The 12,613-nt window shown below is 37.7% G+C and overlaps 1 protein-coding gene across 15 annotated transcripts in view; it reads left to right on the top strand.

Moving 5' to 3' along the window:
- Positions 1-12,613, top strand: part of SPHKAP (SPHK1 interactor, AKAP domain containing) — a 61,385-nt gene that overhangs the window by 4,639 nt on the left and 44,133 nt on the right. For all 15 annotated transcript variants that reach the window (XR_001557142.3, XM_015871398.3, XM_032446697.2 and 12 more), the window contains exon 2: positions 9,982-10,084. Coding sequence is in view for 14 of the 15 variants with exons in the window: in XM_015871398.3 (XP_015726884.2) it covers positions 9,982-10,084 (103 nt within the window). In the remaining variant the exon portion in view is untranslated. The remainder of the gene's footprint in view (positions 1-9,981; positions 10,085-12,613) is intronic.

The raw sequence follows: 12,613 nt of genomic DNA, 5'->3' as shown, positions 1-12,613 counted from the left end.
ACAGAGACAACAATTCTCAGAGGGATATTTTCTTCAGTGAGGTCTAAACGTTTGGCTAAAAGCAGAAGGAACTGAAAGTGTCTACATTTTTAAGTTGGTGGATGAGGATCTGATCTCTTGAGGTGTGGGGCTGTGAGGAACAGGAGGAAAAAACTTGCAGAATGTTTATTAGTGGCAGTTTCATAGATGTCCATATTTTGTTTGCTTTGTATGTGTTTTAGGCTGTGAGCTCTTTCCTGTAATGATGACAAGCAAACTTAGCAGGTTAGCAGGCTTTTGCAATTTCTTTCCTCAGCCCCAGGTTAATTACTTCATTCTTTCTGGTTAAATGTCTTTTATTAAGCTAAGCCCATAGTAGGAGTGAGGCAGAATAGGCCAGTGGGATCCTTTATCTGCACTGTGGATAATAAACCCAGCATTAAAACACACTTCAAGTCACTATGTGATGCAGCTGTCATTCCTCATCTACTTGAGCATACAGACATGAAAATTAGAGCACCCACTAAAGAGCTGTATGTTAAACAATGAATGGCACCTGAGCAGACAGAAGTGAGGGCCATAAGTCACGTGTGGAGACAGCGGAGTGCCTTGTGAGCCAGAGGTGCTGCAGAGCCAGAGCAGGCTGAGAGGTGAGGCTTGGTGCTCAGTCAGGTGAGGATACTGGTCTGGGATTACAAGGATGCTGGCAGTGGTCCCTCCAGTTAACAGTATTCTGTTTTAAACATTTATCTAAGCTCGTTCTGGAGTGCTGTAGCTGCCTCTCGGAGCCAGTATTTCATTATCTGACAGTGAGGATACAGCTTCAGCATGAAGGATCAGGAATGCAAGCAATAAATTTGAACTGAGTGTTCAAACTACATGTTTTGAACTTGCACCCAGAAGTGGCAAAGTAGTTTTAGCTTTCTCACAGAAGGGAATTGAGTTAAAATGTTTTATGCAACAGAATAATATCATTAGTTACCAGCTTACGGCAGTGGCATCTCCCTTTCTTTCATGGTCTGGACGCTGGGCTGCACTCCCCAGGGACTGGTGTACTTCCCTACCTATGTGCCTGCCCAGCATCTGCATCAGCAATGGCTTTGGAACTCCCCACACTTATGATGAGCATCAGGAACATAGGGGTGGAACTTTTTAACCTCCTCTTTAGCAGTGCATTAAATAGTGCTTTAAATTGCATATACAGTACACCTGCCCTTCTCTCAGTTTCAGACAGGAAAAATTCAGAGTGGGTGTTGTTTTTCTCTTAACAAATAGCACAAATTCAGTACACGCAGATTAATCTTATGAGTGCTGGTATTTATTTGGTGCCCTGTGTAAATTTTAAACCTTCTTTTCTAGGATTTAGGTCCTGTCAACCTTGGATTATTTTCATTAATCTCTTTAGTTTCCCTCATTAATTTCTTCACTTCAAGACTTGACCAGTTATTAATATCTGACTGCTGCCAATGCCGATGACACACAATGGATAGTCAGCAGTTTTTATCAAAGCTGTGTTTTCTCTTGCTTTTGGCATCACAATTTATTGTATTCCAAATAAATTGATTGACTTCTACCAAAGAAAAATTCCTTTCTAAATCTCAACTAAATTTAATCTACTGCTGAAAGAAAACAATAATAATAATAAAATCTAACACAGAGCCTGATGCTGCAGAGTTTATTTCCCAGCTTGTGAAATTCAGGACTGGTCATCAAGTCCTGTATAACTCTAACCAGTTCATCTTAAAGCAAGGTTCTGTGTTCTGTGCTCTGTCTCTGAGCTGTATCCTTGCACCAACAGTGAACAGCTTCTGACGTGGTTCAGACCATGTTCAGACTCCAGACAGGAGTCATTCATTACTGGAGAAGTTTGGGTTTAGTACGTGAATTGATAATAAACTGGAATTCACTAAAATAAGGCATCTTTGTGTTACGCTTAAAACCTTTTAAAAAGAAATCTCTGCAGAATTTAGGATTCCTAGAACTGGATAACTGTGTGCTTCCCAGAAACTCCCTGGCCAACCACATGGTGGATATTGCGTAGCATTTGTTGCTTTATAACAACTGAGTAACCAGTTAAATGTTTAGGGTTTTTTTGGTCTTTTTTCAGTGAGGTTAATTTTCTTAATGAAGTGGCAGTGCAGTATGTATAGACTACATAAATCCAGAAAGCATTAGCATAACTATCAAGCCAAATGACAGAACAGTTGTGGAAGGAAATACATTCAGCAGCCCAAGAGGGGCTGCAGTACTGAGCAGTAATCATAAGTCACTTGTTCTTGTACATAGCTTGCTTCAAAAGTAATGGCTCCAGTTTATTTTCATGGAAACTGTAACATGTCCAAAAAGCATAACTGCACTATTTGATAGAGCAAATTCTCTGCTACAAAATACAATTTTTGAACATAGTCATCCTTATTAACTAAGTATGAGCCTGCATGCTGCCCTTATAAAAATCTGCACAGTGGGGGTGATCCACTGTTGCTGTAACCACTGATGAAATGCGCTACTCACCTCAGTGTGCTCACATTCACTGCTGGGTCTCCAAAAATATTCAGCAGAATGTCAGTGGGTGAAATTTTTTCTGCACAGAGGAATTCAGTTGCACAACTTTGCTTCATACTCACTGTCATGTCAGACACCATTCTGTCAGGCTGCCCCTCTGCTGCCATCTGTCTCCCAGCAACAAAATATGACAATAATGGTAGGCAGGTTCAACTTCTGCCGCCATTGTGGGCCAACGTAATAAAATAGGAAGAATTACTTTTGGAGTAGCCCTTGTAGTTTCTGTTCAGTGGGTGTACAGGATTTGCACTTGCTTTCAGCAGGGAAAAACTTAAGGGGTCCTCATGTAGTCTCTGAGAGATTGCATACTTACAAATGTGCCTCGCTAGTGGAGCTGTTTATTACATACTGTGACTCCGCACAGTTTTAAAGGAAAAAAAAAAATAAAATGGTAACTTAGTTTATGGAACTGTGTTTAAATGAGGCCTTTAGCCTGTTCCCCTAGATTCATTCAAAGTTATCTATGCAATTTCAGTTTGAAAAGGGAAGATGTCAAATCAGCAGGATAACAGTCCAACAAAATACTTACAGATTGTTATTCTATATTGCAAAGCAATTTCTTCTCTCAGAGAGGGACATGTTATCACTGCAGACATCCAATAAAAATGGACAGCTTGTTTATTTATAAAAGGAAAATACTTGCATGCTGTGATGTTGAAATGAAAAAGCCATTGTCCTCACACTAGTTCTAGAATGAGACCCTCCCCTCAAATAGAGGGGAACAAAATAGAAGTGATAGCATGGCTATTGAGTGGTCTAGTTAAATGCTCATGTAATCTTGGCTGCACATTGTACCTGCCAATAAATTTAATCCTGTGTGTAACGTGTGCCATACATTCAATGAAATCCAATGGCCACATTATCTGAACTGCCTCAAGTGATTTTCAGGACATAATATAAGTGTTAGTGTACTTACCAAGTCCAAAGTCTTGATGCTTTTTAAAGTGCGGCCATATTTCTAAGATTATGGAAATCAATACTGTACATTACAGAACAGACATCTGAGTATTACACTGAGATACATCTTTGGATACTGAAATCAGTAGCAGATTTTATTTCATAGAAGTAAAATTAATTCATAAGCAACTGTGTGTTTGCTGAGTGCAACAGATGATTTTCTTAGTCAGAAGATGTCTTTGAGCATGTCGTACATAGAAAGATAACTGAATAACTACTGAGAAAAAAAACAACAGAGGCAGAGCATAAGCAAATAGTACAAATAGCAATCCAAGTCCAATTTACAGGAGAAAAACATAAGACCGGGTTTAATTTGGCATGGGTTTATTCTGGATACGCAGAACGTGGCCTGTATATTATACTATATCCTTTTCCAGCTGAACTGATTATAGCGACACACACACACACACACACAAAACCATAGTTATTCTGTAAAAGCTGTATTTACTTGCATACCTCCTTTTTTCTTCCTTTTAATAAAAAGGAAAAATGGCGCAGTGGTGAACAGAGTTAACTAAACTCACGCAAAGACACATGTCACGAGTCCACCTCTGCTCTTAGTGAAGCTGGTAGGAAGAGCGTGTCTGCTGCTACGCCCTGCTGAAACATCAACGCACTGCCCGGAAACACCTTCAGTTTAATTTGTATTGTGAGTTGCAGTCATTCAGCACTTTAGGGTGCATTACAAAGTGCAAGAATTTCCCATTATAATATATATGTATATATTTATTATTATTTTTTTATTTTATATTTTTTAAAGCCTGGGCAAGATAACAATTGTGATACAGACATTCATCATGTGTGACTTAGCTATTTGGTCATCTTCACTAAAGATCATCCCTTAGACTATAATGCAAGTGAACTTGTCTGTATCTAAATTACCACCACTGTGATAGAACAGAAACTGTTCTCCTATCTTCAAGCACTACACATAAAAAAGAAGCATCAAAGAGAAATTTCTTCTCTCAGATTCTCTGCACCCAAATCTCTTGATTTCTTAGTGGATAACTGAAAACTCATGCCTTTACATAATCTGGCCTATACTCATGCCTTACATGTAAATACAGGAACACTCATTTAGTAGGTTCCCACTTAATGACACAGCAGGCAATGGCAGGTTTATCTGAGAGCCCATCCAGAGCTCAGTCAGCAGGGTAGATAGCCCTGCTGAACCCTGGGTGTTCCAGCCAGAAGAAGTCAAATGTTTCAGGCCCAGTTATCACAACAATTTCATAGTTGTTCTGAAGTTTATTGCAAAATAATGGCTGAAAAAGCTCTGCATTTTATAAGCACTGTACCACCACGAAAAAGAAATAGATAAGTTAAAATTAACATCTCAGTGATCTGATTCACTGTTAGACACTCATAGATAATGGCCTGTGTTTCTTATATAGTTAGAAAGGCCATAGGTTTAGGGCATAGAAAGAAGGGGGATTTGTCTGGACAAAAAGCCCACAAACAACAATAAACAATCATAGTTTCTTGGACAGAAATCTTACATTTTCTTCATGCTAGTGTAAGCTACAAAAAAATCAAGAACGTTGCCTTTACATCTACTATTCAATCCCATTAAACACAGTCCAGTCCATAGGAAAAAAAAAATTAAACAAATTAAAGCAAAGTCAATGCTTGTAAGATCTTGATAGAATTGCATTAAAGCATGTTTTGTATCATTAGAAGCCAAGATAATTAGAGTGGCAGCTCCATTTTATTTAATACACTGATAGCATTGTTAAAAAGAATCACACTTCTCAAGTGTTTATCTTGAGACCTTATTTTTTGTAATTTTTCAGGGATTGCTGTTGGTTGATATATTAACCCAGCATCAAAACTGAGAAGTCTTGTGATCTGTTGGACACTGGTAGGAATTCAGAATTGTTCAGGAACGTTTCAGACATGTAAATTATGTAAAAATATGTTATTTTGAATAAGCAGTACCAGAGTTCTATTCTACAGCATTAAAATAACTTCTGAATGTACCCTGATGTTTTAAGTAGGTAGTTTATGAATACAGCTGCAGGTGGTCATAGGAACAATACTGGATTGAAGAGAATAAGAATTTTCTGAGACCATTTCAGATGAAGGCACTTATTTTTAGATGGTTGCTTTACTGTTCGGGAGTCATTAGTTAAGGTAAAAACATATTGCTTTTATGAACACCATTATAAGCCTAGAAAAATGTTTTGAAAGATTTAGCTGAAAAGAAACTACCTTTTTCTGTTGTGTCTGTAACAGCTGTACCTGGATACATTGTATTCAGTCTTTATGTTTCTGAAATCATCTTCTTTATCAGCACTGCCCATTTAGGTTAGGTACATATAAACAGAATAGATTGAAGCATCTTTCCTTCAGTGAGATTTCTTAGCTCTCCTGCAGTTGAACTCCCAGCTGTGCCTTAGTTTCCCACCTTATGGCACTACAGCGCTGGGTATGGTCTCCTCAATTCTAGGAGAGCAGTCAATTTCAGAGAGCAGTCTATGATGATATTTCAGTCCACATGAATTTAAGCATCTGGTCCCTAATCTTTCCTGTGTTTAGACAGTCTTTTTCCTCATCAGATCTTGTCTAATTGTTAATCGCTTCCAGAAGTCCTCCAAATTAGGAACTCTTCAAAAAAGATGGCTACCAAAACTGCATCCTACATGTCCTTCTAAGTGTTTTTAACACATGCACTCTCACAGGAAGAGATCTCATGGTTCTGCTTGTACTTTTTATGAAGCTTCTTCTGAAGAACCAAGAACTAAGCCTGTCTTTTCAGGAAACTTACCCTAGCTACTAGTCATTCTTCTACAATCATAACAAAGGTCCAGTAGGAACTGTCCTTTTTCTTGCCCTAAAGTCATATTCAATGCAAAATCCACGGGGAGAAAGGCAGGATGCTGTCATGGTTTTGTGGTGTTGCTGTCAGTATTCCACATCACACCACAAAACCATGACAGATGCTTATCAGCTTTCTGTAGAGTTCCTATGGGTTGGCTCTCTGTCAGAAAATTAATGAAATATAGTCAGACTATCACAAAACTAAAAATAAAAAAGAACTTACCTGCCATTCAGCTCCTGATTGTCAGCTCTTTTATCTGTACCTTGCTTGAACTATTCAGTATGATGAAGAATGTGAAGTAGCAGATAAAATGTTGTTATTTTTCCTTAAATAATTCCATCAGTAAATAAAGGGAAGAATATTTCTCACTAAATTGCACAACTTTTTGTTTTCTTCCACATTTATTTTTCCATAGAAGATTTCTTTTGTATTTTTAAAACATCTTTTATAAGAAGTCCAGGCATTGCTAATGCTTACAGAGGCTCCAAGATTTGGAACAGAATAAAAGGCAATCAGGGCTGTGTAAACATGGAAGATAAAGACTTTTTTGTTGTGTGGTGAACCATAGTATGGGCAGTTTTTTCTCTGTTCTTTTCACTAGCACGTAGCAAAAGACCTGGATTTTTTTTTAACGTTTTGCAGTGATAAAAATGGAATGTAAATCAAAAGTACCCAATAGACACAATCAAATGAGCAATCTGAATATAAAGACTTAATGTTCTACTCTTTTTTAGTGCACCAATTTTACTAGCAACCTAGTTACGTATCAGACACTCAGGTCTGATACTGAGGTGTCACTATTTCAAGTTCCCAGTGAAGTCACTAACAGCCAATGGAGACTGAAACAAGTCTATGAATGCACTGCAAGATCAGGCCCTGGTATTGCCAGTGATTATATTCTGCACATGGGTTCCAAATCCATTAAAAAAAAGTCAGAAAGACATTTGTTTGAGGTATTTATAGAGCATCTGTTTGACTAACCATCTGTGCTCTGATTGAAGTATACACATGGTCCTGACTGAATCAAAACCAATTCCGCGGATTAAAATAGTAACTTTGACAGTGTTACATCTAAAGACTTTACTGCTAGTGACTCTTGACCTATTTACGTGTAAAGGTAATTTTTAAAACTGTAAAATCTGAAAGGTAGCATGAGGAAGAGCGTGACTAGTGTGTCTACTTCAAAAGGATTTGGGCTTTGAAGTGAAGAGATGCTGCTTGAATGCTGCATGCCTTTCCAAAAAGCTGTTTGCTTAGGGTCTGGATTAAGCTAGCTGCCTCCCTGGTTTACAGTCGCCTTTGGGCATCTTTGTGAATGCAAAATCAAGAATATGCTGAAGAATTTTGCCCAGCTCTTATTTGTATCACAGTTCTATTTTGAAATACAGCTTATGATGGCGCTAGCATTCAGTACAAACATTAGTAAAGCATTAGAAATGTAGCCGCCTATAACTTAGTGTTAATGGTACTGAGAAACCTTAAAGTGTACAGTTTGCTTACTTCAACAAGATTAAAAATGCTGAGATGAAAGATTACAATGAAAAGCATGAAGCTGTTAAAACAAATATGTAATGGTCACTCATTAGTTATTGAACTTTCACCTTAGAAATTGTTATTGAGCAGCAAAGTTTGTTTAAGCATGTTATACTTGTTCAAGATGATACAAAAGTGAAGTTCCTGATATTGTTTCATAAGATTATTTTTCTTCAGTGATAACCTGGGGAATTCTTTAATTTACCTCTTCTTGGTGATGTAGCACCATCTGCCACATCTGCAAAAAAAAAGGTAATTATTTTTAGAAGCATCTGCGGGGTTTTTTTTTATTAAGTATTGAGTCATCGAGGTCAGTATTTTTGAATTATTCAATGCAGGAAAATAGAAGCATTTGTTTTGCATTTTGGTCAATAACAAAGGATGGATTTTTATTACTGCTGGTGTCATAAATCTCATAGCAATTTGCTGCAGGCTTCCGATTTCCAAGAAATTTGTTTGCATCCTCAGTGAGAGCATTTAGCTTTGTATGAAAAAAGAATCAATCACAATTCTATCGGTAAAACAGTATCTGGTGGCAAATAAGTGACTCTGGAAACCCTTCTATTAATGGAAATATTATACTGAAAATTGCATACTTCCTAACACTGAGCCATTGGTCCAGGTTCCCAGCTTCAGAATGGAAACTGTAAATTAGGATCTCTGCCACCAAAGGAGAAATGATTCTCTCACAGGATACAGAACACTTTAGTAGATACTACAGACTTGCACCCTCTACTAAACACTGTATTGACTGGAGTCCCAAAATTGCCATCCTTTGACAGATTCCTTTTTAAGTCTGTGGCCTTCAATGATAGCTCTGTATCTAATGAGCACATCTAAGTCAGATGAGCGTTCTCCATCAAGCAGTGGGAGTCTAGCAAAGGTGAGAATTAGGACCTGAAGCTTTCAATAGCTTCCTTTATCCTGTTGTGAAAAGGTACTTACCTTTTCCAGATGCCTTGAAGACTTGTGCTTTGTGTAAATTCACGATGTGCTGAAGTAATGAGTATAGTGCACCAATGCAGAGTTATCATTTTATGATGATATGACAACATCTCTGCTGCAGTTTCTTTCATTTTTCTGCTGTTGAGAAACTAATGAGAGCAGACAACTTCTCAAAGAGAGAATAGTTGTTCTCTGGGGAGCTGATGAAAATTGGGTTTATTTTACTTTACTAGGGACTGAATGGTCTGAGGAGAATCTCTTAGGAAATCACATGCACATTGAAAATTAAAGCTTAGAGAGGAACCCTTTGGATAAAGAAAGAGAAGAGGAAACTTTGATCAAGCTGACTGATGAAATAATTGAAAAAGATGGTGAAAAGCCAAACCTGAGTTCCTGTGTTGAATGAAAGACCCATGACACAATCCAATATGCTGCATTTGCTTGGGTTATGCAAGACATAAGTGTATGACACTGGATGGCCCAACTGAAGGAACTCAGCTATATGCTCTTTTACATCAATTAGTATGTATGTACTGCTGCATGTCTGCTTCACACGACACCTAGAATGTGTTCATTTAACTGTCGACAGTGGCCAATAAGTGTGTGTATGTGTTTCTCTGTATTTTTAGGTATTTTACATCCCTAAACTCACTGAAAATCAGCTGTGGAGTCTAAGACTGTTCTCAAATGTAACTCAAAATTTTTCATTTCTCTGTTAAAATTATTTCAGTCTGTGAACCCTGACTGTGTGAACAGCTTTGCAAACAGAGTCTGGGATTCACAGCACCAGCACAACCTTAGGCTGCAACGCAGCACAAGAATAAAGATTTAGCTCTGCAGTTACAGCACAGGAAAGTTGAATCTTCAGACCAAAAAAAAAGTAAGAAAAAAAATGGAAGGCTATGAAAATGCAGCAGTTACTCCTGACTGTGGTGTCCCTTGTCCTGAGAAACAGAGTTGCTGATCTTACCTGTGTAGTGATCAGCCAGTTTGGTGTGAAATATGTCTCCCAGGACTGGGATAGAATAGAATTTTAATGTCATTAATGTGGCTGTAGAAAACTTCTTGTAAACTAGTGGCATCTCTTTAATTAACTGTATTTTTTGCATAATTTGAGTTATATATGTAACTGAGTCACTGAAAACACTTTTGGAGCTTTCTTTTGTATGTTTTTTGTTCTTCAGCAACTTTGAATCTCCACTGATGCAAGAAGTCGCAGAGCACCAAGGCAACAGCACAGATAGTTCAGGAAGCAGTTTGGGAAGCACTGTCACAGCATGTAAAAAGGTAACTTCCAAGTTTATGTTATTTTCAATAGCATATATATCCTGGGTTACAGCTTTGCTTTCTAGCTTTTACTATTACTGAGAAACACAGCCTTTAACTGATGCCTAAAGAAGAAAAGGATTGATACAGAAAAATAAATTCTGGTCTCTATTATTGTATCTTGTAATTTTGTGTGCATGGTCTATACTTTTCTGGCTACAAAATATATATGTGTGTGTGGGAGGTACATTTCCCTTAAGTAAGTATTTCTCATTTTTCTCGTTACTGGCAAAGTATAAAAGTCATGAAGAGCACAAATAAAGTCAGGACTTCTCTTTGATAGCTTGCAGGTTTTGGGGACCCAGTCTGAGGGCCCAGAGCTTAGCTTCTCCGAGGTCAATACAATACAGGGTCCTTCATGTAATAGAGCTTTTCTGCCTTCCTAGTATCTTAGCAGAGGATGTCAGCAACCAAGAAAGTAGTATAGATTTGACTGTTGCTGCTTTTATTGCCTCAAAATGGATTTATATGTGTTATTTACTTTAGAGCATGGCGAAGAAGGGAAGCAGTGCCTGTATGTGTCTGTATGTAGTTAGGATTAGTCAGGTATGACTGACAGTAGTTTATTAACGTAGGTATTACAATTGAGAATACATGAGGGAAGACTCTGGATGCTTTCATCCACTCTCAGGGCCAGATTGTGGCAGTGCAGTCCAAGGGAAGGCCATTACTGATTACAGAGAACAGGCCATCTTTCATCTCTCAATTTGCAATAACCATCTGAGCTCAACTATTTCCCATAGGCATAATTCTAGAACTGGTAAGAAAGCATCTGTTTACCACAAAATATTATAAAACTTTGTAGTTCATGCAGTTTTCCCATAATCGTGTCTTTTTCTTCCTTCACTACTAAGTGTGATGCTTTCCTTTTGTGTTTTCTTATTTTCCAAAATAAATAACAATGTAAATATTTAAACAGACAGATAAACATATTGAAGATAAAGACTTATTTTCCTTATCCTTCTGAAAACCACACTGTGACTCTGGGGGTTGAGTGTTGGCTGTCTACTGAAATTTCAGCAAATGTAAAATCACTGAAATAAAAAAATCCTCAATAGACTGATTTGTATGCTGGAATTGGGCATCTTTAACTCATCCCAGCAAGGCAAAAGACAAAACGTCAGTATTTTATTTGTTCAAAGAGTTTGCTTATTTTCAAGAAAAATTGGGTTTTTAAAAATGCTTCTGACTGTAATTGGAATCTGTAGAAATGGGAGTAAAATTCATAACATGACTGAACATCTTACACTTCTTTAATCTGAGTTGGCTGTTTCATGTAAGACTGAAGGACAGTTTGCACAGCACTGAAAAGTGTCACCACTGTGTTTATGAATGTTCCCAGCATGGTCACATTCAGAAGCATCACTCTTACAGACCTACTTTTACCTTTTGATTTAGAGCTGCTTCATCTGTCTGATCACTTACATTTGAACTTTTCATTTTAATATGAGCCAATTTTATGATGTTAGACACGCTAGAAGAAGTGATTCACCTCTGCCAGCACTTCTGACAAACAGTGGGATATTTTGGGCTTCTTTGCAGCTTTGTCACAGTGTGTGTTAGTGTTCTTTTTGTATGTGTGTGTGAGAGAGAGAGAGAGGAAAAGGATGCACAATAATCAAAGTAAGCCATTATCTTTTCTTTTATCTTACATTAGTTACAGTAATTTTTTAAGTTAGTTATGTAATTGGTGTTGGAGTGAAACTGTGAGTTCCTGCTGCAAGGGAACAGTTTAAACAGTTCACTTTCTGGTTTGAGTATTTTCACTTGGTATGAATGGGAATGGCTCCTGTCAGGAACAATATGTGATGTGGTCTTTTACCACAAAGACCAATCTGAACAAATGCAGAAGATGTGCCCCGTGATAGTTCATCTTATTCTGTATGTCCCACTTTCATATCTTTTTTGATGAGTAGTAATTAACCAAAGCAATTAAGATGATCAACCACGAAGACGCAGATGTTTCATTTGTGGAGCAGAGCCTACTTAATGTTGTCACAGTTATAGATATTTAGTGTATTTTAATGTCTTATGATCTAAATTAGGGAGCAGGAAGCTGTTACGTTAAAATTGTATGCAGTATTTTCCTCTGGGAAAGAGTGACTTTTCTAATCTACACACTGCTAGAGGCTGATTTTAGTTCATTGATTCACAACACACTGAGTAATGCTGACGGATGAGTCTCTAGATGAGAGTGGAAAATTTTTTTTTTTAGAACTATGAATTACTGCTGATTCCACATTTCGTGCATGATGCAAATTCATCCCGAATTGTTTTCTGAGTGTGATGATCCTGCCTTGAACCAGACATACAGCTGTTGAGTGTAAGTGCAGTCATTGAATAAAGTTCTGCTTTCACTTGTACTGCTGCAAATCAGAAGCAACCTCACTGAATTCAGCAAATCCCATGTACGCCAGTGGGACTGGCCTACACCTTGTCTCAGCTAGGTGACAATGAAGAAAACTACAAGATGAGAGGATAAAATTTTCT

This window comes from Coturnix japonica, chromosome 12 (genome assembly GCF_054131305.1).
Source record: "Coturnix japonica strain WE chromosome 12, WE-NBRP24, whole genome shotgun sequence".
NCBI classification, from domain to species: domain Eukaryota; kingdom Metazoa; phylum Chordata; class Aves; order Galliformes; family Phasianidae; genus Coturnix; species Coturnix japonica.
Note: the sequence above shows the minus strand (reverse complement) of the source record. Positions and strands in the feature narration are given on the sequence as shown.